This window comes from Oncorhynchus nerka, linkage group LG9b, assembly GCF_034236695.1.
Source record: "Oncorhynchus nerka isolate Pitt River linkage group LG9b, Oner_Uvic_2.0, whole genome shotgun sequence".
Taxonomy (NCBI): domain Eukaryota; kingdom Metazoa; phylum Chordata; class Actinopteri; order Salmoniformes; family Salmonidae; genus Oncorhynchus; species Oncorhynchus nerka.
Genome location: NC_088424.1, coordinates 38269147 through 38297054, shown reverse-complemented (window position 1 = coordinate 38297054; position 27908 = coordinate 38269147). Strand labels below are relative to the sequence as shown.

The following is a 27908-nucleotide window of genomic DNA, read 5'->3' as shown; positions in this document are numbered from 1 at the left end:
AACATCTCCCCCAACTCTACGTCGAACCCTGCCCCACGTCACCCTCCCCCAGCACCATGTCCCCCCCGCGTCACCCCTCCCCTCCCCCCAGCACCAAGTCACCCTCTCCCAGCACCATGTCACCCCCTCCCCTCTCCCGGCACCACGTCACCCCCCGCGTCACCCTCTCCCAGCACCATGTAACCCCCCCCCCCCTCGCGTCACCCCTCTCCTTTCCCGGCACCACGTCACCCCTCCCTCTCCCGGCACCCCCCTCATTTTCTACAGGTTAGTAGGTTAGTGAAAAAACAGCTGTGTATTGTCACTCACTGTATTCATTGTATTCATTGTAAATATTAGTTTCACCTTTCCTATATTATGTTGCACCCCCTTCTGTCCTCAGAACAGCCTCAGTTTGTCGAGGCACGGATTCTACAAGGTGTCGAAAGCGTTCCACAGGGATGATGGCCAATGTTGATTCCAATGCTTCCCACAGTTGTCAAGTTGTCAGGATGTCTTTTTGTGTGGTGGACCGTTCTTGATACACAGGAAACTGTTGAGTGTGAAAAACCCAACAGCGCTGCAGTTCTTGACACAAACCGGTGGACCTGGCACCTATAACCATACCCTGTTCAAAGGCACTTAAATATGTTGTCTTGCCCATTCACCCTCTGAATGGCACACATACACAATCCACAGCTCAATTGTCTCAAGGCTTAAAAATGATTCTTTAACCTGCCTCCTCCCCTTCATCTACACTGATTGAAGTGGAAATAACAGGTGACATCAATAAGGGATCATAGCTTTCATCTGGATTCACCTGATCAGTCTATGTTATGGACATGTTTTGTATAATATGTATATTTCTTGTGAGAACTTCACTGTACCAAAACAAAAGAGATATTCATATCAATCTTCTCTAGTCATAAATCATATTATTAATTACAATGCACGTCTTGTATATGCTTTGGTATAACTCATTTAACAAAAATCATCAACCAAACAAAACAAAATCTCATGGGGGCACATTGTCGTTTGATAAAAGTCAAATCCAACTCATGTGGAAGGAGATAGACAGGAACAACTCATCTGATCCAGACTGTTGGAAGGTCCCCTATTCAAGTAGAGACGCAAGGCAAGGGAGACACCCGGAAGGTGTGCGTTGTCACTCTCTCTCACACACACACACACACACATGTATTTTGTGTGAATATTACACACATGAAATAACTGAACATATTGCACCTGAACACAACGTACAGGACCATAGTGTGTATATTATGACCCACCAAATGTACCTCATGAGACTTCATGCCTCCATGTACATACACAAAGATGAAGACATTCATTTCACACACTGTGTGTCCACTGTGCTGACCTGGATCACTCAATTACACATTCCCCAATCCGTTATGCCGTGACCCTAGAAAACCACAATGTTTGTTTTCTCATCCTGGCCTTCACGTCGTTTGTGCCGAGGTTCTCATAGAGCGACTGTCCTGCTATTATCTATGGTCCTCATTCCCCTCGCCGTTGCCTTCTCCATCCCTCCACCAGTGTCTCCCTACTGGTTACCTGTTATTATACCTCAGCTGGTACAACTTCTTCAGAAGGATCTGTGTCATGTCAAAGGTGGTGAAGCTGATGCCCACAGCGATGGGCCCTTTGACCCAGTTCATACTGAGGCCCTTGTAGAGTCCACGCACCACGCCCTCCTCTGCCACGATGTCCCGCATGGTACCCAGGATGGTGCCGTAGGTGTGCCCAGTCACGCCCGCCGTCTGCATGCGCCGCCGCACCACATCCAGCGGGTAGGAGGCCGATTGGCCCAGGAGACCTGCGCATGCCCCGAACACCAACCTCTCGTACGAGTAGGGCTGGGGGCGACCGCTCCGCTCTGAAGACGGAGGGAGAGGGTGAGAGAGATGGAGGGAGGGAGAGGGTGAGAGAGATGGGGGAGGGAGGGGGTGAGAGAGATGGGGGTGAGAGAGATGGAGGGGGGGGAGAGGGTGAGAGAGATGGAGGGAGGGAGAGGGTGTGAGAGATGGAGGGAGGGAGAGATGGAGGGAGAGAGAGAGATGGAGGGAGGGAGGGAGAGAGGAGATGGAGGGAGGGAGGGAGATGGAGGGAGGGAGGGGGTGAGGGAGATGGAGGGAGGGGGTGAGGGAGATGGAGAGAGAGGGTGAGAGAGATGAGGGAGGGGGTGAGAGAGATGAGGGAGGGGGTGAGAGAGATGAGGGAGGGGTGAGAGAGATGGAGGGAGGGAGGGGGTGAGAGAGATGGAGGGAGAGAGAGAGAGATGGAGAGGGTGAGAGAGATGGAGGGAGGGAGGGGGTGAGAGAGATGGAGGGAGGGAGGGGGGTGAGAGAGATGGAGGGAGGGAGGGGGTGAGAGAGATGGAGGGAGGGAGGGGTGAGAGAGATGGAGGGAGGGAGGGGGTGAGAGAGATGGAGGGAGGGAGGGGGTGGGAGAGTGAGGGAGATGGAGGGAGAGTGAGGGAGATGGAGGGAGATGGAGGGAGAGTGAGGGAGAGTGAGGGAGAGTGAGGGAGAGTGAGGGAGATGGAGGGAGAGTGAGGGAGAGTGAGGGAGATGGAGGGAGATGGAGGGAGATGGAGGGAGAGGGAGAGAGAGGGTGAGAGAGACAGAAAGAGAGACAGGGATGGTTAGGACAGGGTTCATGTCAGTGGGAAACCTTATATTTACATATAGCCATGCACTGTATTGCTGATAGACTAGACAGACAGACTGGACAGATTAGATACAGACTAGACAGATTAGATACAGACTAGACAGATTAGATACAGACTAGACAGAGAGACAGACTAGACAGAGAGACAGACTAGACAGAGAGACAGACTAGACAGAGAGACAGACTAGACAGAGAGACAGACTAGACAGAGAGACAGACTAGACAGATTAGAGACAGACTAGACAGATTAGATACAGACTAGACAGAGAGACAGACTAGACAGATTAGATACAGACTAGACAGAGAGACAGGCTAGACAGAGAGACAGACTAGACAGATTAGATACAGACTAGACAGATTAGATACAGACTAGACAGAGATCAGGCATAGAGAGACAGACTAGACAGAGACAGACTAGACACAGACAGACTAGACACAGACCAGACATAGAGAGACAGACTAGACAGAGGGAGACATACTGGACAGAGGCAGACTAGACAGATTATATAGACTGGACAGAGACTAGACAGAGAGACAGACAATAGACAGAGACAGACTAGACAGATTAGATAGAGACTAGACAGAGAGACAGACTAGACAGATTAGATACAGACTAGACAGAGAGACAGGCTAGACAGAGAGACAGACTAGACAGATTAGATACAGACTAGACAGATTAGATACAGACTAGACAGAGATCAGGCATAGAGAGACAGACTAGACAGAGACAGACTAGACACAGACAGACTAGACACAGACCAGACATAGAGAGACAGACTAGACAGAGGGAGACATACTGGACAGAGGCAGACTAGACAGATTATATAGACTGGACAGAGACTAGACAGAGAGACAGACAATAGACAGAGACAGACTAGACAGATTAGATAGAGACTAGACAGAGAGACAGACTAGGCAGATTATATACAGACAAGACAGAGAGAGACAGACGGGACAGAGGCAGACTAGACAGATTATATAGACTGGACACAGACTAGACAGAGAAACAGACACGACAGCTGAGACACTGCAGTACCTGCATGCATTTTCTTGAGAGTCTCGTAGGTGAAGAAGCTGAGTCCAGCGTAGGGCACCACACCCAGTATGGTGGGGGTGAAACCACGATACAGTGTCTTCAAACCCTCCTCACGAGAGATACGCACAAACACATGGATTATGTTACTGTACCTGAGGGGAGAAGAAATGGGATGTAAAGTGCGAGTTATTCGCAGCACCACAAACAGTCTGTGTGTGTGTGTTTGTATACAGTGCATTCGGAAAGTATTCAGACCCCTTGACTTCTTCCACATTTTGTTACATTTCAGCCTTATTCTAAAATGGATTAAATCATTTTTTCCCACTCATCAATCTACACACCATATCCCATAATGACAAAGCAAAAACAGGTTTAGAATCTTTTGTAAATGTATTCAAATTAAAAAACTGAAATATCACATTTACATAAGTATTCAGATCCTTTACTCAGTACTGTGTTGAAATACATTTGGCAGCGATTACAGCCTTGTGTCTTCTTGTGGGTTTGACGCTACAAGCTGGGCACGCCTGTATTTAGGGAGTTTCTCACATTCCTCTCTGCAGATCCTCTCAAGCTCTATCAGGTTGGATAGGGAGCATCGCTGCACAGCTATTTTCAGGTGTCTCAGGAGATGTTCGACCAGGTTCAGGTCCAGGGTCTGGCTGGGCCACTCAAGGACATTCAGAGAGTTGTCCTGAAATCACTCCTGCATAGTCCTGGCTGTGTGCTTAGGGTTGTTGTCCTGTTCAAAGGTGAACCTTCGCCCCCCAGTCTGAGGTCCTGAGCGCTCTGGAGCAGGTTTTCACTAAGGATCTCTCTGTACTTTGCTCTGTTCATCTTTCTCTCGATCCTGACGAATCTCCCAGTCATCAAACAGGCAAAGCATCAATACAGGACTAAGATCGAATCGTACTACACCGGCTCCGAAACTCGTCGGATGTGGCAGGGCTTGCAAACTGTTACAGACTACAAAGGGAAGCACAGCCGTGAGCTGCCCAGTGACACAAACCTGCCAGATGAGCTAAATAACTTCTATGCTCGTTTCGAGGCAAGTAACACTGAAACATGCATGAGAGCATCAGCTGTTCCAGACGAATGTGTGATCACACTCTCCGCAGCTGATGTGAGTAAGACCTTTAAACAGGTCAACGTTCACAAGGCCGCAGGGCCAGACGGATTACCAGGACGTGTACTCCGAGCTTGCGCTGTCCAACTGGCAAGTGTCTTCACTGACATTTTCAACCTCTCCCTGTCGGAGTCTGTAATACCAACATGTTTCAAACAGACCACCATAGTCCCTGCGCCAAAAAACACTAAGGTAACCTGCCTAAATGACTACCGACCCGTAGCAATGCTTTGAAAGGCTGGTCATGACTCACATCAACACCATTATCCCAGAAACCTTAGACCCACTCCAATTTGCATACCGTCCCAACAGATCCACAGATGATGCAATCTCTATTCCACTCCATACTGCCTTTTCACACCTGGACAAAAGGAACACCTATGTGAGAATGCTATTCATTGACCACAACTCCGCGTTCAACACCATAGTGCCCTCGAAGCTCATCACTAAGCTAAGGACCCTGGGACTGCAGAGATGGTTGTCCTTCTGGAAGGTTCTCCCATATCCACAGAGGAACTCTGGAGCTCCGACAGAGTGACCATCAGGTTCTTCGTTCTCATAGCAAAGGGTCTAAATACTAATGTGTAAAAAAAGGTATTTATGTTGATCATTTTTAATAAATGTGTGAAAATGTCTAAAAACCTGTTTTCGCTTTGTCATTATGTGCCATTGTGTGTAAACTGATGAGGAAAACAAAATATTTTAAACATTTTAGAATTATCCTGTAACGTAACAAAATGTGGAAAAGGGGAAGGGGTCTGAATACTTTCCGAATGTACTGTGTGTGGGAGTGTGTGTGTTCTCAGAGGTAGGGGTAGTTGTCTTACATCTCCTTGGGCGTGACAGCCATCCTGGCTCGCACCATGTCCAGAGGGTAGGTGAGCATGGCAGCTGTGGTACCAGCCATAGAACCCGCCAGTAACCGTGGCACCGGCGGCAGGGCTCTGGAACACAGTACACAGGATACATAAGGGCCTGATTTGAATATCTTTGAATGCCTAGGCTCTGATCCAGGCTTGAGAAACCTGGAAAAAACAGCAGACAACAGGCAGAGTTGCAAAGAAAAAGTCATATCTCAGACGGGCCAATAAAAAGACAAGATTAAGATGGGCAAAAGAACACAGACCCTGGACCAAGGAACTCTGCCTAGAAGGCCAGCATCCCGGAGTCGCCTCTTCACTGTTGATGTTGAGACTGGTGTTTTGCGCATACTATTTAATGAAGCTGCCAGTTGAGGACTTGTGAGGCGTCTAGTGTGTCTAGTTTGAGAAACAAGACACACTATTGTACTTGTCCTCTTGCTCAGTTGTGCACAGGGGCCTCCCACTTTCTATTCTGGTTAGAGCCAGTTTGCGCTGTTCTGTGAAGGGAGTAGAACCCAGCGTTGTACGAGATCTTCAGTTTCTTGGCAATTTCTCGCATTGAATAGCTTTCATTTCAAGAATAGACTGAAAAAGAATAGACTGACGAGTTTCAAAAGAAAATGTCTTTTGTTCTAGCCATTTTGAGCCTGTAATCGAACCCACAAATGCAGATGCTCCAGATACTCAACTAGTCTAAAGAAGGACAGTTTTATTGCTTCTTTAATATCAGAACAACAGTGTTCAGCTGTGCTAACATAATTGCAAAAGGTTTTTCTAATGATCAATTAGCCTTTTAAAATGATAAACTTGGATTAGCTAACACAACATGCCATTAGAACACAGGAGTGATGGATGCTGATAATGAGCCTCTGTACACCTACGTAGATATTCCATCCAAAATCAGCCATTTCCAGCTACAATAGTCATTTACAACATTAACCATGTCTACACTGTATTTCTGATCAATTTGATGTTATTTTAATGGACAAAAAAAAGTGCATTTCTTTCAAAAACAAGGACATTTCTGAGTGAGCCCAAACTTTTGAAAAGTAGTTTAGTTACGAATGTTAAATCAGTACGGCTGGTCTAAATGGATAGCCACTTTTCATTAATCTAGTAAACCCATAATTCACATCGCTTCTGATCTCACTCATCAGGCAATTCCACCACGGTTGCTGATTAACCTATTGGCTCAATCGCGAATAATCATTATCCTTTCTTTCAACCAATGGGCATGACTCTTGAGTTGAGATATAAATACTCCTCCTACCTTGTGTCTCCAACTTGTTGTTTTAGCAACAGTCTTCCAACAACCTTCCACCACCACCAACATAATAATCTTAAGGCTCGTCATTGGAACTCCTTTCCCCAGCACGGGAGTTTCGATGCCTGCTGCCCAGCTTTGGGCAACCTATCATCAGCATCTGGCTCTGAGGAGCATTGCTCGTAGACAAGGCCTAACCAAAACTATTCAATAAAATGTCTTATTATATTCAGTCTCGGTTATCATTCATTAAAGCCTGTACTCGATTTAAGCTTTTAAAGGGTCAATCGGTGATTGCGTCATTAATTATGACTTTAAAATGATCTACACACGCCCACCCATTAATTCTTGAAGAATATAACTTACATAATAAATGCCTAATGAGCTTTTGTCCAATTGTCCAATTGTCATACCCAATCAGAACCCAAAATATTTGTATTTATTTTATTTAACCAGGAAGGGCTCATTAAGATTTGAAATCTCATTTTCAAGAGCGTCCTGGTCAAGATAGGCAGCACCAAGTCATTAACAATTAGACAGACAACATTACAAACAACAAGTAATCTAGTAAAAACCATAGAAATCACAGGAGTATAACAAAATCATAAAACAGCTCATTAAAAAGATTGACAGGTCAAGGAATAGCCTCAAAATCCTTCAATGATTTAAAAACACCAATCGGGACAAGGAAGAGTCTTGGTGGATCCAAATTTCTTCCATTTAAGAATGATGGAGGCCACTGTATTCTTGGGGACCTTCAATGGTGCAGAATTTTTTTGGTACCCTTCCCCAGATATGTGCCTCAACACAATCCTGTCTCGGAGCTCTACGGACAATTCCTTCGACCTCAAGGCTTGGTTTTTACTCTGACATGAACTGTCAACTGTGGTACCTTATATAGACAGGTGTGTGCCTTTCCAAATCATGTACAATCAATTGAATTTACCACAGGTGGGGATCCAATAAAGTTGAAACATCTCAAGGATGATGGAAACAGGATGCACCTGAGCTTAATTTCAAGCCAAGGGTCTGAATACTTATGTAAATAAGATAAGTATTTGATTTTTAATATATTTTGCAAAATGGGGGGAGTCATTATGGGGTATTGTGTACAGATTGATGATAATTATAATTAAAAAATTCATTTTAGAATAAGGCTGTAATGTAACAAAATGTGGGGAAAAAGTGAAGGGGTCTTAATACTTTCCGAATGCACTGTATCTAGCTGGCTAGCTAGAGACTTGTGATCTTCAGCAGTGTGACACAGTTAACAATTAACGTTAACCATGTTAGCATTACATTGCTCCTGCTAGTAGCCTTTTCGCTCTGGGACACCTGTACACAATGGATACACCAATGTGTACCGGCCTCCCAAAGTAAAGAGGCTATCCTGTTAGCTGATGTTACCAATAATAGTTTTTCCTGTCAGCGAACATGTCTAGGTCTAGTTCCTAAAAGTTATAACGTTAGCTACCTAGCCAGTTATTTAGCTGGCTATTCATGACTACATCTGGCTATACAGTCGTGGCCAAAAGTTTTGAGAATGACACAAATCTTAATTTCCACAAAGTTTGCTGCTTCAGTGTCTTTAGATATTTTTGTCAGATGTTACTATGGAATACTGAAGTATAATTACAAGCATTTCATAAGTGAAAGGCTTTTATTGACAATTGCATGAAGTTGATGCAAAGAGTCAGTATTTGCAGTGTTGACCCTTCTTTTTCAAGACCTCTGCAATCCGCCCTGGCACGCTGTCAATTAACTTCTGGGCCACATCCTGACTGATGGCAGCCTATTAGTGCTCCATCATGCTGGAAAAGGCGTTGTTCATCACCAAACTGTTCCTGGATGGTTGGGAGAAGTTGCTCTCGGAGGATGTGTTGGTACCATTCTTTATTCATGGCTGTGTTCTTAGGCAAAATTGTGAGTGAGCCCACTCCCTTGGCTGAGAAGCAACCCCACACATGAATAGTCTCAGGATGCTTTACTGTTGGCATGACACAGGACTGATGGTAGCGCTCCAGACAAGCTTTTTTCCGGATGCCCCAAACAATCGGAAAGGTGATTCATCAGAGAAAATGACTTTACCCCAGTCCTCAGCAGTCCAATCCCTGTACCTTTTGTAGAATATCAGTCTGTCCCTGATGTTTTTCCTGGAGAGAAGTGGCTTCTTTGCTGCCCTTCTTGACACCAGGCCATCCTCCAAAAGTCTGTACCTCACTGTGCGCACAGATGTACTCACACCTGCCTGCTGCCATTCCGGAGCAAGCTCTGTACTGGTGGTGCCCCGATCTCGCAGCTGAATCAACTTTAGGAGATGGTCCTGGCGCTTGCTGGACTTTCTTGGGGCTCCCTGAAGCCTTCTTCACAACAATTGAACCGCTCTCCTTGAAGTTCTTGACGATCCGATAAATGGTTGATTTAGGTGCAATCTTACTGGTAGCAATATCCTTGCCTGAGAAGCCCTTTTTGTGCAAAGCAATGATGACGGCATGTGTTTCCTTGCAGGTAACCATGGCTGACAGAGGAAGAACAATGATTCCAAGCACCACCCTCCATTTGAAGCTTCCAGTCTGTTATTCGAACTCAATCAGCATGACAGAGTGATCCCCAGCCTTGTCCAAGTCAACACTCACACCTGTGATAATGAGAGAATCACTGACATGATGTCAGCTGGTCCTTTTGCGGCAGGGCTGAAATGCAGTGGAAATATTTTTGGGGGGATTCAGTTCATTTGCATGGCAAATAGGGACTTTGCAATTAATTGCAATTCATCTGACCACTCTTCATAACATTCTGGAGTATATACAATCTGAGGCAGCAGACTTTGTGAAAATTAATATTTGTATCATTCTCAAAACTTTTGGCCACAACTGTACATTGCTTTGGCCTACCTAGTTAACGTTATTACAAATCCTAGCTAGTTGTCTAACACTAGCCGTAAACAACAGCATTGACTTCCTATTTTAAAAGGCCTTGAGTAGAATAACTAGCTAGCTAGCTAATTTACATTACTATTTGAAACCATCCAGTCCTATGATTAAATGTATATCATATACAAAGTATTATTCATTTCTGGCAGTGTAGATATGATATCCACCAACACATTTGAAAAGACAGTACAACCACAATCGAAGTAATTACAGATTTACCCTTTTCTCAACATTGTATTATCACAACATTCTACTGGAAACCTGCCTTTATCTATGTTTACAGGTGTAATGTTCATCTCCCTCCCGTGCGACACCCCCAGGTGTGAGCCAGCTTTGAGAAGGTTCTGGAGGATCTGACTCGCTACAACCCTTGCTACATGGAGGAGATGGAGTCTTTGACTAATCACAGGAGGATAGGATTAGCAATAATCTGCAATGGACGTCACCAACAATGAGAGATGGGCTACACCTACAGTCAGACCTTTACTAGGAGGTGTGTGCGGATGTGAGTGGTCTTTCTCTCATCGTTCACTGGTCATTTCTGTCATGCCCTGATCTCGAATTCCCCCTCTCTCTCCCTCCCAATCTTTCTCCCTACCCCTTTTTCTCACAGTGTGAAGGTGGTGTATAATGAGCTCCACAACACTCATGGCAATCTGCGCTGGTGGAAGAACACCCAGACTGAGCATGCCCACTGACTAGCTTCAGTTCCAGGTGTGCATGCGTGCGTTGCACCTGGAACTGAGACCAGTCAGTGGGCATGCTCGGTCTGTGATTGTTCTTTGTCGATGTTACATGAAAACACTCAAGCACGCGGTACACTTTTGAAAATGGTATTATCCCGACAATTGAATTTAGAAACACTTGTGTGTAGCCTACAGCCACGTGTGCATTGTTGAGCTAAACTGTGTGGCTTTAGCTTTTCCAGAACTGTCCCGGAGTCTGTTTTGAACTTGTATACATTTTTAAAAAATCGTCCCATAGATGACGGGGCGTCCTTAATTTCGAGCCTTGGAGGGAATTATTTTATGAAGACATAAAAAGTATTTGGTTGTAATTGTAATGTTGCAATATTAAATAGGGTACCAAGGGTGGCCAACCATCCTCCAGGAGAGCCTTAAAAAGGAAGTTGTTGCATTTTGAGACAAGCTTGAATATGCAAAGAAGCCAAATAGGCAGAATGTAGCCTATATCTCTGTCTGATTCTCTATGGTAGAAGGGTAGTAATGCATTTTGTAAAGTGGCATCCTGGCATCATACAATGACATGAAAATGGTGTTACATAGTGGCAAGTGGTAAAAAACAGTCATATCAAGCCTTGCTTGTTGATAAGTTGAATAGTTTCATTTGCTGTGGAGTGCTAGGGGGAAATGTGCACCCTTTGGGTCCTCAGGACCAGGATTACCACATGCGGTTCTGTCGAGACTAATCACAATCTTCATCATTTTTAATAAAGTGAACAAACTTTGTTTCATATTCTTGTTTATTTGTGCTAAGGAGGTCCAGTAGGTTCATATGAATAGTACTGCTGAATGTATTACAATCATGTTGGTAGGGTTGACTTGAGTTAAATATTGTTATGTTTTGGTATTGTAATGCATTCTGCAACTGGTCTCATCATCTGCTGCTTGCATTTCAATAGCTAAGTTGTTTATGAATTACACAATTGCCAGAAGGAGAGGATAAATCAGGCTAAGATGCTTGCTTGAACATCAGTCAACAGCCATATGAGTGCAGAACAACATTGCCTGGACACTTATATGTACGGTTTTGTGATGAGATTCCAAATAATATTGGAGATGTGACCGAAGAGTAATACTCCAAATTACGGAACTAAATTTGGCACATCCGTTGAGAACCCAATTCTCTAAAATAGTCAGCAGATGGTGCCACAATGCGCTCGCTACTTTTCTTGCTAGGAGAATGGATAAAACATTTAGCATTCTCCGTAGGGATTCTCTAAGAATATCTTATTCCCTATTAGGCAGGAACCTAGCCTCTGGACAAAATTAGTTTATATATGCATGGTTACTCACTTTCCCTGGAAGCCGAAGTATCCACCCAGTAGTCTCTTGTACTGCTCGTGAGCACAGAACTGGATGGCAGCGTAGGGGATGACCCGCACCATGGTGGCAGAGTTGCCCCTCCACAGGCTGAGGAAGCCATCCTTCAGGTAGGTCCGATAGATCAACCTATACGCCTCCTGGGGGTGGACCAACAGCATGGGGTCTCATCATCATAAACAGCATCTTCATCATTATCAACAGTATTACCATCATCACAAAGGTGTTTCCAGTGGTGGAAAAAGTACCCAACTGTCATACTTGAGTAAAAGTAACAATAGTAAAATTCTACTTGAGTAAAAGTCTACAAGTAATTGGTTTAAAATATACTTAAGTATCAAAAGTAAAAAATCTTTTAAAATTCATTTTATGAAGCAAACCAGACGGCACCATTTTGTTGTTGTTGTTTATTTACGGAAAGCCACGGCCACACAACATTCAGACGTCATTTACACACGAAGCATGTGTGTTTAGTTGAGTCTGCCAGATCAGAGGCAGTAAGATGACCAGGAATGTTCGGTTGATAAGTGTGTGAATTTGACTATTTTCCTGTCCTGCTAAGCATTCAAAATGTAACGAGTACTTTTGGGTGTGAGGGAAAATGTATGGAGTAAAAAGTACAATATTTTATTTAGGAATGTAGTGAAGTAAAAGTAGTCAAAGTAAAATAAAGTACAGATACACCAAAAAAGTACTTAAGTAGTACTTGAAAGTATTTTTTACTTAAGTACTTCACACCACTGGGTGAATCATGAATCATCATCAAATGAATTTTACACAGTACATGGGTCAAACAACTCACCTTGGCAGAGAATCTTGCTGAGGACACTACAATGAAGGAAATAAATAGACAAAAATGTATGACATTGAAAATAAAAATAACTGATTCCTCACTATTCCAAAAGCATGTGAGAAGTGTTGCTGCCTACCTTGGAAGATGATCTTGGTTCTGTCCAGTGGGGCCACAGCGGTTTTGGCCAAGGCTCCAGCTAAGGCCCCTGAGAGGAGAGAGTTAACCACGGACCGTGTCTGGGGCTTTAGACCCTGCACAGACAGATGGATGGACGGAGAGCAGGAGGGGACAAACATGACCAAAAGGGGTCAATCAATTGTTAACTACTAACAAAAACAAAGACATTATGCATAAGTAGTTCATTTGGCCTATGAATAAGTAGTAAGAGTTTCCATACAAAACAATGTATATGACTGTCGGTGGAAAAAGAAGATTTAAGGAAGATTAAGATTTATTTAGATTTAATGAGATCAACAACATTTCCCTGCCTGTGAGTGCCTTGATAGATTCATTCTAAACTAAAACTAATCCAATACAGGCATCTTGTTAACATTTTAAATACACATGTCATAACTCAGCAAGTCCAAACACCTTCAGGCTGTTTGATGTGGTTATTCCAAGCCTGCCAGCCACTCCTCACTGTCATAATGTAGTTATCCAACTTAATGTCCCTACATGCAGGACAGCAGACCAGGCCTGGTTCCACAGCCTGTCCAGAGTTAACCCAAGCCTGTCCCGAGCCTCTCCCTAGCTAACCAAGCCTGTCCCGAGCCTCTCCCTAGCTAACCAAGCCTGTTCCTAGCTAACAAAGCCTATCCCATGCCTGTCCCTAGCTAAACCAAGCCTGTCCCTAGCTAAACCAAGCCTGTCCCTAGCCTGTCCCTAGCTAACCCAAGCCTGTCCCGAGCTAACCCAAGCCTGTCCCGAGCTAACCCAAGCCTGTCCCGAGCTAACCCAAGCCTGTCCCGAGCTAAACCTGTCCCGAGCTAAACCAAGCCTGTCCCGAGTTAAACCAAGCCTGTCCCTAGCTAACCCGAGCCAATACCAAGCCTGTCCCGAGTTAAACCAAGCCTGTCCTTAGCTAACCCGAGCCAATACCAAGCCTGTCCAGAGTTAAACCAAGCCTGTCCTTAGCTAACCCAAGCCTGTCCCTAGCTAACCCAAGCCTGTCCCTAGCTAACCCAAGCCTGTCCCTAGCTGTCCCGAGCTAACCCAAGCCTGTCCCTAGCTAAGCCAAGCCTTGTTTGAGTTGCAGTAGATCATTAAACTTGGCTTGCATGAGGCAGACCAAGTTAGAAATGGGCCCAGACTTGGTTAGAGACCGACCCAGCTAAGCATACAGGACTATTCTTAGAGGAGCACACGGTTAAGGGAACACTATTTGTTTACCACAGAGGCTTTGAAGCACCGGACTGATGGTAATGCCATTTTGCCATCTAAAGATCTGCCAGCGAGAGCAGAGTGAGTGAGCAGCGAGAGCAGAGAGCGAGAGACTGAGTGTGAGAGAGACAGACAGTGTGAGAGAGAGAGAGCAGAGAGAGAGAGAGAACAAAGAGTGAAGAGAGCGAGAGAGTGAAGAGAGCGAGTGAAGAGAGTGAGCAGAGAGAGAGCAGAGAGAGAGGAGTGAAGAGAGCGAGTGAAGAGAGTGAGCGAGAGTGAAGAGAGCGAGCAGAGAGAGCAGAGCAGAGAGAGCAGAGAGAGAGCAGAGCAGAGAGAGAGCGGGAGCAGAGAGAGAGCAGGAGCAGAGAGAGAGCAGGAGCAGAGAGAGAGCAGGAGCAGAGAGAGAGCGAGAGCAGAGAGAAAGCAGGAGCAGAGAGAGAGCGGGAGCAGAGAGAGAGAGCAGAGAGAGAGCGAAAGCAGAGAGAGAGCGAAAGCAGAGAGAGAGCAGAGATAGAGCGAGAGAGCAGAGTGGAGAGAGAGAGAGAGCGAGAGCAGAGTGAAGAGAGAGAGAGAGCGAGAGAGCAGAGAGTGAAGAGAGCAGAGAGTGAAGAGAGCAGAGAGTGAAGAGAGCAGAGAGTGAAGAGAGCAGAGTGAAGAGAGCAGAGTGAAGAGAGCAGAGTGAAGAGAGTGAGCAGAAAGTGAGGAGTGAAGAGAGCAGAGTGAAGAGCAGAGAAAGAGAGCAGAGAGCAGAGAGTGAGCAGAGAGAGCAGAGAGTGAAGAGCAGAGAGTGAAGAGCGAGAGCAGAGAGTGAAGAGCGAGAGCAGAGAGTGAGCGAGAGCAGAGAGTGAGCGAGAGCAGAGAGTGAGCGAGAGCAGAGAGTGAAGAGAGCAGAGAGTGAAGAGAGCAGAGAGTGAAGGGAACAGAGAGTGAAGGGAACAGAGTGAAGGGAGCAGAGTGAAGAGAGCAGAGTGAAGGGAGCAGAGTGAAGGGAGCAGAGTGAAGGGAGCAGAGAGAAGGGAGTGAGCAAAGAGTGAGCAGAGAGTGAGCAGAGAGTGAGCAGAGAGTGAGCAGAGAGTGAGCAGAGAGTGAGCAGAGAGAGAGCGAGAGCAGAGAGAGCAGAGCAGAGCAGAGAGAAGAGAGCAGAGAGTGAAGAGAGTGAAGAGAGCAGAGAGTGAGCAGAGAGAGTGAGCAGAGAGTGAGCAGAGAGGCAGAGTGAGCAGAGAGAGCAGAGAGTGAAGAGAGCAGAGTGAGCAGAGAGTGAGCAGCGAGTGAGAGCAGCGAGAGAGAGTGAGCAGAGAGAGCAGAGAGTGAGCAGCGAGAGCAGAGTGAGCAGAGAGAGCAGAGAGTGAGCAGAGAGTGAGCAGAGAGCAGAGAGTGAGCAGAGTGAGCATTGAGAGCAGAGAGTGAGCAGCGAGAGCAGAGAGTGAGCAGAGAGTGAGCAGAGAGCAGAGAGTGAGCAGAGAGTGAGCAGCGAGAGCAGAGAGTGAGCAGAGAGCAGAGAGTGAGCAGAGTGAGCAGCGAGAGCAGAGAGTGAGCAGCGAGAGCAGAGAGTGAGCAGAGAGAGCAGAGAGTGAGCAGAGAGAGCAGAGTGAGCAGCGAGCAGAGAGTGAGCAGCGAGCAGAGAGTGAGCAGCGAGAGCAGAGTGAGCAGAGAGCAGAGAGTGAGCAGAGAGAGCAGCGAGAGCAGAGAGTGAGCAGAGAGCAGAGAGTGAGCAGAGTGAGCAGCGAGAGCAGAGAGTGAGCAGCGAGTGAGCAGCGAGAGCAGAGAGTGAGCAGAGAGAGCAGAGTGAGCAGCAAGAGCAGAGTGAGCAGCGAGCAGAGAGTGAGCAGAGAGAGCAGCGAGAGCAGAGAGTGAGCAGAGAGCAGAGAGTGAGCAGCGAGAGCAGAGAGTGAGCAGCAAGAGCAGAGTAAGCAGCAAGAGCAGAGAGTGAGCAGAGAGAGCAGAGAGTGAGCAGCGAGCAGAGAGTGAGCAGAGAGAGCAGAGAGTGAGCAGAGAGTGAGCAGAGAGCGAGCATTGAGAGCAGAGAGTGAGCAGCGAGAGCAGAGAGTGAGCAGCAGAGAGAGCAGAGTGAGCAGAGAGTGAGCAGAGAGCAGAGAGTGTGAGCAGAGAGTGAGCAGAGAGAGAGCAGAGCAGAGAGAGAGCAGCAGAGAGTGAGCAGAGAGAGTGAGCAGAGAGCAGAGAGTGAGCAGAGTGAGCAGAGAGAGCAGCGAGAGCAGAGAGTGAGCAGCGAGAGCAGAGAGTGAGCAGAGTGAGCAGCGAGAGCAGAGTGAGCAGCGAGCAGAGAGTGAGCAGAGAGAGCAGCGAGAGCAGAGAGTGAGCAGAGAGTGAGCAGAGTGAGCAGCGAGAGCAGAGAGTGAGCAGAGAGTGAGCAGCGAGTGAGCAGCGAGAGCAGAGAGTGAGCAGAGAGAGCAGAGAGTGAGCAGCAAGAGCAGAGTGAGCAGCGAGCAGAGAGTGAGCAGAGAGTGAAGAGAGCAGAGAGTGAGCGAGAGCAGAGAGTGAAGAGAGCAGAGAGTGAAGGGAACAGAGAGTGAAGGGAACAGAGTGAAGGGAGCAGAGTGAAGAGAGCAGAGTGAAGGGAGCAGAGTGAAGGGAGCAGAGTGAAGGGAGCAGAGAGAAGGGAGTGAGCAAAGAGTGAGCAGAGAGTGAGCAGAGAGTGAGCAGAGCAGAGAGAGAGCGAGAGCAGAGAGAGAGCGAGAGCAGAGAGTGAAGAGAGAGCAGAGAGTGAAGAGAGTGAAGAGAGAGAGCAGAGAGTGAGCAGCGAGAGCAGAGTGAGCAGAGAGTGAGCAGAGAGAGCAGAGTGTGAGCAGAGAGTGAGCAGAGAGTGAGCAGAGAGTGAGCAGCGAGTGAGCAGAGAGTGAGCAGCGAGTGAGCAGCGAGAGAAGAGAGTGAGCAGAGAGAGCAGAGTGAGCAGCGAGAGCAGAGTGAGCAGCGAGCAGAGAGTGAGCAGCGAGAGCAGAGAGAGTGAGCAGAGAGTGAGCAGAGAGTGAGCAGAGAGCAGAGAGTGAGCAGAGCAGAGAGTGAGCAGCGAGCAGAGAGTGAGCAGAGAGCAGAGAGTGAGCAGAGAGCAGAGAGTGAGCAGAGAGCAGAGAGTGAGCAGAGAGTGAGCAGCGAGAGCAGAGAGTGAGCAGAGAGTGCAGAGAGTGAGCAGAGAGCAGAGAGAGCAGAGAGTGAGCAGAGAGTGAGGCGAGAGCAGAGAGTGAGCAGAGAGAGAGTAAGCAGCGAGTGAGCAGCAGAGCAGAGAGTGAGCAGAGAGCAGAGAGTGAGCAGCAAGAGCAGAGAGCAGAGCAGAGAGAGCAGAGTGAGCAGCGAGCAGAGAGTGAGCAGAGAGCAGAGAGTGAGCAGCGAGCAGAGAGTGAGCAGAAGAGCAGAGCAGCAGAGAGTGAGCAGAGAGCAGAGAGCAGAGCGAGCAGCGAGAGAGTGAGAGAGAGTGAGCAGAGAGAGCAGAGAGTGAGCAGCGAGAGCAGAGAGTGAGCAGAGAGAGCAGAGAGTGAGCAGCAAGAGCAGAGTGAGCAGCGAGCAGAGAGTGAGCAGAGAGAGCAGCGAGAGCAGAGAGTGAGCAGAGAGCAGAGAGTGAGCAGAGAGCAGAGAGTGAGCAGCGAGAGCAGAGAGTGAGCAGAGAGAGCGCGAGAGCAGAGAGTGAGCAGAGAGTGAGCAGAGTGAGCAGAGAGCAGAGAGTGAGCAGAGAGTGAGCAGAGAGTGAGCAGAGAGCAGAGAGTGAGCAGAGAGTGAGCAGCGAGCAGAGAGTGAGCAGAGAGAGCAGCGAGAGCAGAGAGTGAGCAGAGAGTGAGCAGAGAGCAGAGAGTGAGCAGCGAGAGCAGAGAGTGAGCAGAGAGTGAGCAGCGAGAGCAGAGAGTGAGCAGAGAGTGAGCAGCGAGAGCAGAGAGTGAGCAGCAGAGAGCAGAGAGTGAGCAGAGAGTGAGCAGAGAGAGCAGAGAGTGAGCAGAGAGCAGAGAGTGAGCAGAGAGTGAGCAGCGAGAGCAGAGAGTGAGCAGCGAGAGCAGAGAGTGAGCAGAGAGCAGAGTGAGCAGAGAGAGCAGAGAGTGAGCAGAGAGAGCAGAGAGTGAGCAGAGAGAGCAGAGAGTGAGCAGAGAGTGAAGAGAGAGAGATAGAGCAGAGTGTGAGAGACAGCCGAGAGAGAGCGAGGCATAGAAAGAAGGAAAAATAGAGAAATAAAAGAGGGAAGGACTGGGGGAGGCTGTGTGTCCAGTTGAATGGACTGGCTCAGCTCATCCCACTCCTCCTCTCCTCTGTCCTCGTTTACTCCATTCCTGAGACATCTCGCACAGCGGCCAATGTAAGAATAAACAAACACATTCAAGTGGAAAAAGTAAGAGACTGGGAGATAGGCCAGTGTGTGTCAACTGTGTGTGCATGTGACAAGAAAAGGTAACCAGCCCTGACGAGGAGTCATAAAATAAAATACTGACAAGAAGTCAATAGTAGAAAAACAAGATAGAAGAATGTGGCCCTGTTTGAACATAGAAGTCTCTCTTAAACCACTCCTAGAACGCTGTGAACCGACTGTAAACAACAGACAGCTGTTCCTTAATATTCTAAATTATAAACACGTTGCACACCACTAGGGGGGAGAAGGAGCAGAATAGAGCCAATACAGAATATAGGCTATGTTTGCCATGCATATCCTCATATCATGGCTTTGAGTTATTTTGTTTAAGCCTACTGTTTGTCTTGAATTAAGAAATTGTTTTTAGTCCGAAATAATTTATTCTCTTGTCCAGGTTAAGGCATGACCTTCCTCCACACAAAGGAAAGCCATTGGAAGCTATAGTTATGGTGGGGAAATAGCCTTATTCCAAACCGGCTCCTAGCCCCTACGCAAAACAATATGTAGACCTGCAAAGGTTGGACTGGGAATTAAGAGTTGGGTCAATAATGGAGGCAAAGTTAGAGTTTTTCCTAATCACATGACCAGATGGGGCAAAACTCCAGGCCCCGCCAATGACCACATTAAACTACAGCTTACCTCTGTCTGGCTGTCGGAGGGCAGTGGCAGCACCTCTCCTTGTGTGAGTGGTGTTGCCTGGTGTTGCTGGACTCCATTCCCCATCCCCGTGGACTACGACGCTCACCAGCTGCTGCCCACACTCATACACACCGGCCACCGGGAGGCGGCAACGCCAACTACCTGAAACTAGGAACGGCAAGGCCCAAGGGACAAACAGAGAGGGGAAAACACATGAATGAACATGTCAATGCAGATTCTTGTCTCAAGCAACCTCTCTACTGATTGCCACTGTATGTCAGCTAAAATGCAACACTGACAAGACACTAGAATTAATTAGGTCACACAACAACAATTACAAATGCCCCAGTGCCCCACTGAACAGATCTTTACTACAGTACGCCAAATCCCTGTAGATCAATTGACATGACAAAGAATGGGTTAACAGAGTAGAAACTCTATGGACGACAGCTCAATTAGTGAATTAACACATTAATAAAGACCCTGTGAGAGGCTTTGCCTTCAGGAGTAATGCCCCTGTCAAAGAGAGCTCTCTGTTCCACCCTTACACAACTGTTGGTGGTCTAGGCTAGCCCTGTATTTACACAACCGTTGGTGGTCTAGGCTAGCCCTGTATTTACACAACCGTTGGTGGTCTAGGCTAGCCCTGTATTTACACAACCGTTGGCTGTCTAGGCTAGCCCTGTATTTACACAACAGTTGGCTGTCTAGGCTAGCCCTGTATTTACACAACAGTTGGCTGTCTAGGCTAGCCCTGTATTTACACAACCGTTGGTGGTCTAGGCTAGCCCTGTATTTACACAACCCTTGGTGGTCTAGGCTAGCCCTGTATTTACACAACCCTTGGTGGTCTAGGCTAGCCCTGTATTTACACAACCCTTGGTGGTGTAGGCTAGCCCTGTATTTACACAACCGTTGGTGGTCTAGGCTAGCCCTGTATTTACACAACCGTTGGTGGTCTAGGCTAGCCCTGTATTTACACAACCCTTGGTGGTCTAGGCTAGCCCTGTATTTACACAACCTTTGGTGGTCTAGGCTAGCCCTGTATTTACACAACCCTTGGTGGTCTAGGCTAGCCCTGTATTTACACAACAGTTGGTGGTCTAGGCTAGCCCTGTATTTACACAACCATTGTGCTAGGCGAGCCCTATATTTACACAACCATTGTGCTAGGCGAGCCCTATATTTACACAACCATTGTGCTAGGCGAGCCCTATATTTACACAACCATTGTGCTAGGCGAGCCCTGTATTTACACAACCATTGTGCTAGGCAAGCCCTGTATTTACACAACCATTGTTCTAGGCTAGCCCTGTATTTACACAACCATTGTTCTAGGCGAGCCCTGTATTTACACAACCATTGTTCTAGGTTAGCCCTATATTTACACAACCATTGTTCTAGGCTAGCCCTGTATTTACACAACTGTTGTTCTAGGCTAGCCCTGTATTTACACAACCATTTTTCTAGGCTAGCACTGTATTTACACAACCATTGTTCTAGGCTAGCCCTGTATTTACACAACCGTTGTTCTAGGCTTGCCCTGTATTTACACAACCATTGTTCTAGATTAGCCCTGTATTTACACAACCATTGTTCTAGGTTAGCCCTGTATTTACACAACCATTGTATTTAGCCATCAACAGAAAAGTTGCTGTATGGTGTTTTCTACACATTCACGGCTGCTTTGACAAAGATCTCACTTGGAGTTTATGACAACTAAATAAAAGGAAAGGACATTTAAAAGTTTCCACCACAATGTATCCAGACTGAGCGTTAACATTGAAAGCATGAAGAGAGAGACATTTGAGAGCAACAGGCTACTTGAGTTACCCCTCTGTCTGTCTGCCCTACATCTCAGGGCTATAATAAGTTACTGGGCAACATTTCATCAACAGAAGCACCTCTGGACTGGCATAGCACAAAGCTGCTGCTGCTTTCTGGGTGAAAGGTGTCTGTCCAAGGCAGAGGCGATACTGAAGAACACCACCATACACTAGGGCCGTCATGATTAAAAAATTAACTGAGGCGATAACATGAGGCTGTTTTTTCCAACATTTGGACTGTTTTCCTCAAGAAATTAAGTCTGATTCATGTTTTGTTACTCAGAAGTATTGTGGCAAGGTATCTCGATACTGGTGACAATTCTACCAAATACAGCTCAGTGAGCTCACACCTACTCTTATATTGTGCAGGCGTGTACACACACACACACACACACACACACACATCACAGCACACATTTTTATTTGATGTTTTTTTCTCAGGGTCACATCGCAAACAACAAAGGGAATAAAGTGCACCACATAAAAAAGAAAATGAGTGACTAAACTAAAATATGGAATTGGCAGTCAGACACACAGAATAAACTGTGTATGCCCAGAGGGACTCCACCTCATCCTACTCTGAGAAAAGAAACAAAGCAAGCTAAATAATCTCTGTCGAGGATATCTAGGCCAACCTACAGGTCTTTGAATGAATCATTACACTGCAAAATCACCCATTCTTGAAACCCAGACTGAACCGCCTTCTGGGAATAGTGAGGAGAATGAGGGATGAAAATAGCAGTATAGAGGGATGAGCCTAGAAAGAACAAACGGGGGCTGTTGGAAGACGCGTAGTCAGTGGCAACTAATATTGGCATCCCTACAGCATGGCCAAATACCAAACTCCTTTTCTTTTTTATGTGGTGCACTTTATTCCCTTTGTTGTTTGCATTCTGCCATGACAACAGAAGACCTGAGGAACATATTCATGGGTCGTCACGTTACATGTCATCAACATACCAAGTCACAATAGAGTACTGTATTTTTAGTCAATTATTTCTAAGTGATCCTTTAAAAATATACATTTAGTTGGACTTACATGGTAGGTGTGTTGGTACAGTAGACTACTCCCCAAACTAGTTTAGGCCTGCTGTACTAGAAAGAGCTGATCCCAGACCTAAAACTCATTTTCTTCGGGCTTTCTCTTGTCCCTCTGCAGCATACATATGGTGAGCAATACGTTTGGAACATCGAATCGCAATCAAATCACAGTATCAAGTTGCAATACATATCCTATCGGCAACTAGGTATGGTGAAGTCCCTATCAAATCCCAGTCCTAATGCTTTGTACCACACAAGGAGGGTCCTCGCCATCTTACCTGCCGCACATCCAGGATTTCCCAGCATCTTTGCAGGAACTAGTCGTTTCTATATGACGCGGCAGTGAGGCACAGTCCATACAAAACATAGATTTAATATCTTTGAGTTGTTGAAGAGTGGACATGGTTATTTCTGCAACTGGACACGGACATTTATAAAAGATACCTTTTCCCCTCGAATTGAGAACCTAGACAGTATCGCCAAGAGCAAGTTAGTTGAAACATCTATGGCAGCGTTTTGTATAAGTTAACGTGTAATGCCCAGAAATGGAAACATACAGTGCATTCAGAAAGTATTCAGACCCCTTCCCTTTTTCCACATTTTGTTACTTTACAGCATTATTCTGAAAATAATTTAATAAATAAAAATACTAATCAATATACACACACAATACCCCATAATGACAAAGCAAAACCAGGTTGTTATACATTTTAGCAAATTTATATGAAAAAGTAACTTATTTACATAAGTATTCAGACCCTTTCATTGAGATTCAAAATTGAGCTCAGGTGCATCCTGTTTCCATTGATCATCCAACTTGGAGTCCACCAGTGGTAAATGCAACTGATTGGACATGATTTGGAAAGGGCACACACCTGTCTATATAAGGTCCCACAGTTGACAGTGCATGTCAGAGCAAAAACCAAGCCATGAGGTGAAAGGAATTGTCTGTAGAGCTTTGACACAAGATTGTGTTGAGGAAAATATCTGGGGTAGGGTACCAAAACATTTCTGCAGCATTGAAGGACCCCAAGAACACAGTGGCATCCATCATTCTTAAATGGAAGATGTTTGTAACCACCAAGACTTCCTAGAGCTGGCCGCCCGGCCAAACTGAGCAATCAGGGGAGAAGGGCCTTGGTCAGGGAGGTGACCAAGAACCTGATGGTCACTCTGACATAGCTAGAGTTCCTCTGTGGAGATGGGAGAATCTTCCAGAAGGACAACCACCTCTGCAACTCTCCACCAATCAGGCCTTTATGGTACAGTGGCAAGACGGAAGCCACTCCTCAGTAAAAGGCACATGACAGCCCGCTTGGAGTCTGCCAAAAGGCATCTAAAGGACTCTCAGACCATGAGAAACAAGATTATCTGGTGTGATGAAACCAAGATTAAAATCTTTGGCCTGAATACCATGGAGGAAACCTGGCATCATCCCTACGGTGAAGCATGGTGGTGGCAGCATCATGATGTGGGAATGTTTTTAAGAGGCAGGGACTGGGAGACTAGTCCGGATTGAGGGAAAGATGAACGGAGCAAACTACATAGAGATCCTTGATGAAAACCTGCTCCAGGGCGCTCAGGACCACAAACTGGAGCAAAGGTTCACCTTCCAACAGGACAACGACCTTAAGCACACAGCCAAGACAACGCTGGAATGTCCTTGAGTGGCCCAGCCAGAACCCGGACTTGATCCAGATTTCTGGAGAGACCTGAAAATAGCTGTGCAGCGACACTCCCAGTCCAAATTCTAAACCTGTTTTTGCTTTGTCATTATTGGGTATTGTGTGTAGATTGATGAGGGAAAAAAACGATTTAATCCATTTTAGAATAAGGCTGTAACGTAACAAAATGTGGAAAAAGTCAAGCAGTCTGAATACTTTCCGAATGCACTGTTATCACATATCTGGGGTTCAATCTGCATCTAACTTACTGTACTAACACACCTACTTCAGCAGTACTGTATCATTTTAATCATTTTAGTCAATAAGATTCTTGCTACGTAAGCTTAACTCTCTGAACACTCGTGACGTGTAGTCCACTTGTCATTCCAATCTCCTTTGCATTAGCGTAGCCTCTTGTGTAGCCTGTCAACTATGTGTCTGTCTATCCCTGTTCTCTCCTCTCTGCACAGACCATACAAACGCTCCACACCGCGTGGCCGCGGCCACCCTAATCTGGTGGTCCCAGCGCGCACGACCCACGTGGAGTTCCAGGTCTCCGGTAGCCTCTGGAACTGCCGATCTGCGGCCAACAAGGCAGAGTTCATCTCCGCCTATGTCTCCCCCCCCAGTCCCTCGACTTCTTGGCACTGACGGAAACATGGATCACCACAGACAACACTGCTACTCCTACTGCTCTCTCTTCGTCTGCCCACGTGTTCTCGCACACCCCGAGAGCTTCTGGTCAGCGGGGTGGTGGCACCGGGATCCTCATCTCTCCCAAGTGGTCATTCTCTCTTTCTCCCCTTTCAAGCAACATCCTTATCATTTATCGCCCTCCAGGTTCCCTCGGAGAGTTCATCAATGAGCTTGATGCCTTGATAAGCTCCTTTCCTGAGGACGGCTCACCTCTCACAGTTCTGGGCGACTTTAACCTCCCCACGCCTACCTTTGACTCATTCCTCTCTGCCTCCTTCTTTCCACTCCTCTCCTCTTTTGACCTCACCCTCTCACCTTCCCCCTACTCACAAGGCAGGAAATACGCTCGACCTCATCTTTACTAGATGCTGTTCTTCCACTAACCTCGTTGCAACTCCCTCCAAGTCTCCGACCACTACCTTGTATCCTTTTCCCTCTCGCTCTCATCCAACACTTCCCACACTGCCCCTACTCGGATGGTATCGCGCCGTCCCAACCTTCGCTCTCTCTCCCTCTCCTCTTCCATCCTATCATCTCTTCCCTCTGCTCAAACCTTCTCCAACCTATCTCCTGATTCTGCCTCCTCAACCCTCCTCTCCTCCCTTTCTGCATCCTTTGACTCTCTATGTCCCCTATCCTCCAGGCCGGCTCGGTCCTCCCCTCCCGCTCCGTGGCTCGACGACTCATTGCGAGCTCACAGAACAGGGCTCCGGGCAGCCGAGCGGAAATGGAGGAAAACTCGCCTCCCTGCGGACCTGACATCCTTTCACTCCCTCCTCTCTACATTTTCCTCTTCTCTCTCTGCTGCTAAAGCCACTTTCTACCACTCTAAATTCCAAGCATCTGCCTCTAACCCTAGGAAGCTCTTTGCAACCTTCTCCTCCCTCCTGAATCCTCCTCCCCCTCCCCCCCCTCCTCCCTCTCTGCAGATGACTTCGTCAACCATTTTGAAAAGAAGGTCGACGACATCCGATCCTCGTTTGCTAAGTCAAACGACACCGCTGGTTCTGCTCACACTGCCCTACCCTGTGCTCTGACCTCTTTCTCCCCTCTCTCTCCAGATGAAATCTCGCGTCTTGTGACGGCCGGCCGCCCTAACAACCTGCCCGCTATCCCCTCCTCTCTTCTCAGACCATTTCCGGAGACCTTCTCCCTTACCTCACCTCGCTCATCAACTCATCCCTGACCGCTGGCTACGTCCCTTCCGTCTTCAAGAGAGCGAGAGTTGCACCCCTTCTGAAAAAACCTACACTCGATCCCTCCGATGTCAACAACTACAGACCAGTATCCCTTCTTTCTTTTCTCTCAAAACTCTTGAACGTGCCGTCCTTGGCCAGCTCTCCCGCTATCTCTCTCAGAATGACCTTCTTGATCCAAATCAGTCAGGTTTCAAGACTAGTCATTCAACTGAGACTGCTCTTCTCTGTATCACGGAGCGCTCCGCACTGCTAAAGCTAACTCTCTCTCCTCTGCTCTCATCCTTCTAGACCTATCGGCTGCCTTCGATACTGTGAACCATCAGATCCTCCTCTCCACCCTCTCCGAGTTGGGCATCTCCGGCGCGGCCCACGCTTGGATTGCGTCCTACCTGACAGGTCGCTCCTACCAGGTGGCGTGGCGAGAATCCGTCTCCACACCACGTGCTCTCACCACTGGTGTCCCCCAGGGCTCTGTTCTAGGCCCTCTCCTATTCTCGCTATACACCAAGTCACTTGGCTCTGTCATAACCTCATGGTCTCTCCTATCATTGCTATGCAGACGACACACAATTAATCTTCTCCTTCCCGCTCAGCCCAGTCAAAACTGTTCGCTGCTCTGGCCCCCAATGGTGGAACAAACTCCCTCACGACGCCAGGACAGCGGAGTCAATCACCACCTTCCGGAGACACCTGAAACCCCACCTCTTTAAGGAATACCTAGGATAGGATAAAGTAATCCCTCTCACCCCCTCCCCTGAAAAGATTTAGATGCACTACTGTTCCACTGGAGGTCATAAGGTGAATGCACCAATTTGTAAGTCGCTCTGGATAAGAGCGTCTGCTAAATGACTTAAATGTAAATGTACCAAATGTATGGGAATATAGGCATATAACAACAGGTTAAACACCATATACTAAATGTAACCTAGATATTCAGAATGTTTACATATTACATATTTAGGAAGCAAAGGATTAGCTAGCTAGAATTTATATCTTCTTCCAGATCAGATGACATCATACATATATATATATATGTGTTGACAAAATAACAGTGACATTGGACAAGTGGCTGTACACAGTGACAAAGGCACCAGAAGTTGACAAAGAGGGGCAACTTTTCTATTCCTGGAGTGTCATCTCTACATGTATATTAGCAAACTAGACATCTAACTAGTGACTAGCCAGGGTAACTAACCTATATATACGCACTGCAGATAATGCTAGCTAGCTACTGGATGTTGAAACAGCATCTGGTCATAGCAGGAGACCCGTTCCCTTCTATGCCGACACTGGTTCAACTGGTTGTTAATTTTATCAATAAGCAGTTACACGAGCATTGTTATCTTACCTTGTCGATATCCTAGCACCACCTGTGGATCCTTCCGGGTTTCCTTATTTAAAAAAATTAATTTACAGACGTTTTCTTTAAATATTCAGTTGGCAGCCTGTCTCCACCCTACGCCGTCCTTGAGTTTAGCGATGGCTATCGAATTGATTCTGCACACCAAAATAACTTAGCTAGCAAGGTTAGCGAGCTAGCTAAACAGCGATCTGTCACGTCAATGTTCAAAGTGTGTCCACGTTTTGAATATAAAACTCTTAAAAGTTGAACACTTTCGTGTCGCTAACGTTTTCAGATCTCGGAGGCACGGTCTGTGACATTATTTTCTGTTTAATTGCCCCAACTATGACTTTAGTAACTGTCACCTTCCATGCTGTTCGGTATCTGCTGTGACACCGCTAGCAGCAAGCTTTGCAAGGGCGAGTGCGGTGGGGTACTGGGAAGTGAAGTCATTGGGAGGTGACGGATGCTTCGATAGGTCCGTTTGATGGGCGTTAACGTAATAAACGAAAAGCTTTTGTTGGGAATCATTCGTTTTTGTGAGTCTATGAATTTTGCAACGAAAAATGCAAATAACAAAAGAGGGCTCACATATATCGAGTTGAAAGTTAATGTTCTGTCTGCAATGTGCAACACAAAGTGCCATGTCTCTATTTTCAGAACGTGAGTTCCCCTTATAGACGATAAATTGAACAGCAGGTGTGTTAATCCATGTATCATCTATGCACACCTTGTAAACTCTCCAGGACCAGGATTATAGAGCACTGTCCAATATAGAGATGAGGTTAATGCATAACATGTTTTATCCATCTTCATCTGATCCTAGTCCCTCAAATATAAGTTTACTGGTTGAGTACACAGATGTTCAGTTATTGCAGGTACCTCGAAATGCTTGTGTTGCTAGCCCCAACCGTGCAGTAAAACGTTGCAAAAAAAATGCACACATAAACAAGAAAATAAAAAAACATACTTATATAGGATGAGCCATGAATACAGTATATGCATATAAAGTGGGTGAAACAGTTTGT

The 27908-nt window shown here is 46.6% G+C and overlaps 1 protein-coding gene across 1 annotated transcript; it reads right to left on the bottom strand.

Annotated features, from left to right (window-relative positions):
* Nucleotides 1-894: 894 nt before the first annotated feature.
* Nucleotides 895-27324, bottom strand: slc25a42 (solute carrier family 25 member 42). The gene is made up of 8 exons (XM_029644876.2): nucleotides 26887-27324; nucleotides 19113-19280; nucleotides 12885-12999; nucleotides 12758-12783; nucleotides 11929-12095; nucleotides 5660-5776; nucleotides 3707-3858; nucleotides 895-1876 (listed from the first exon to the last, which is right to left on the bottom strand). The coding sequence occupies exons 2-8, from the start codon at nucleotides 19194-19196 to the stop codon at nucleotides 1551-1553; spliced, it is 987 nt and encodes a 328-aa protein (XP_029500736.1). The 5' UTR covers nucleotides 19197-19280; nucleotides 26887-27324; the 3' UTR covers nucleotides 895-1550.
* Between the last annotated feature and the right edge of the window lie 584 nt (nucleotides 27325-27908).

Coding starts and splice junctions, on each gene's coding strand:
- slc25a42 (XM_029644876.2), bottom strand. CDS start 19,196: ATGGGGAATGGAGTCCAGCAACACCAGGCAACACCACTCACACAAGGA. Junction 5,777..11,928: donor TACTTCGGCTTCCAGGGAAA/GTGAGTAACCAT, acceptor ACTGTGTTCCAG/AGCCCTGCCGCCGGTGCCAC. Junction 1,877..3,706: donor TCTCAAGAAAATGCATGCAG/GTACTGCAGTGT, acceptor CTCCGTCTTCAG/AGCGGAGCGGTCGCCCCCAG.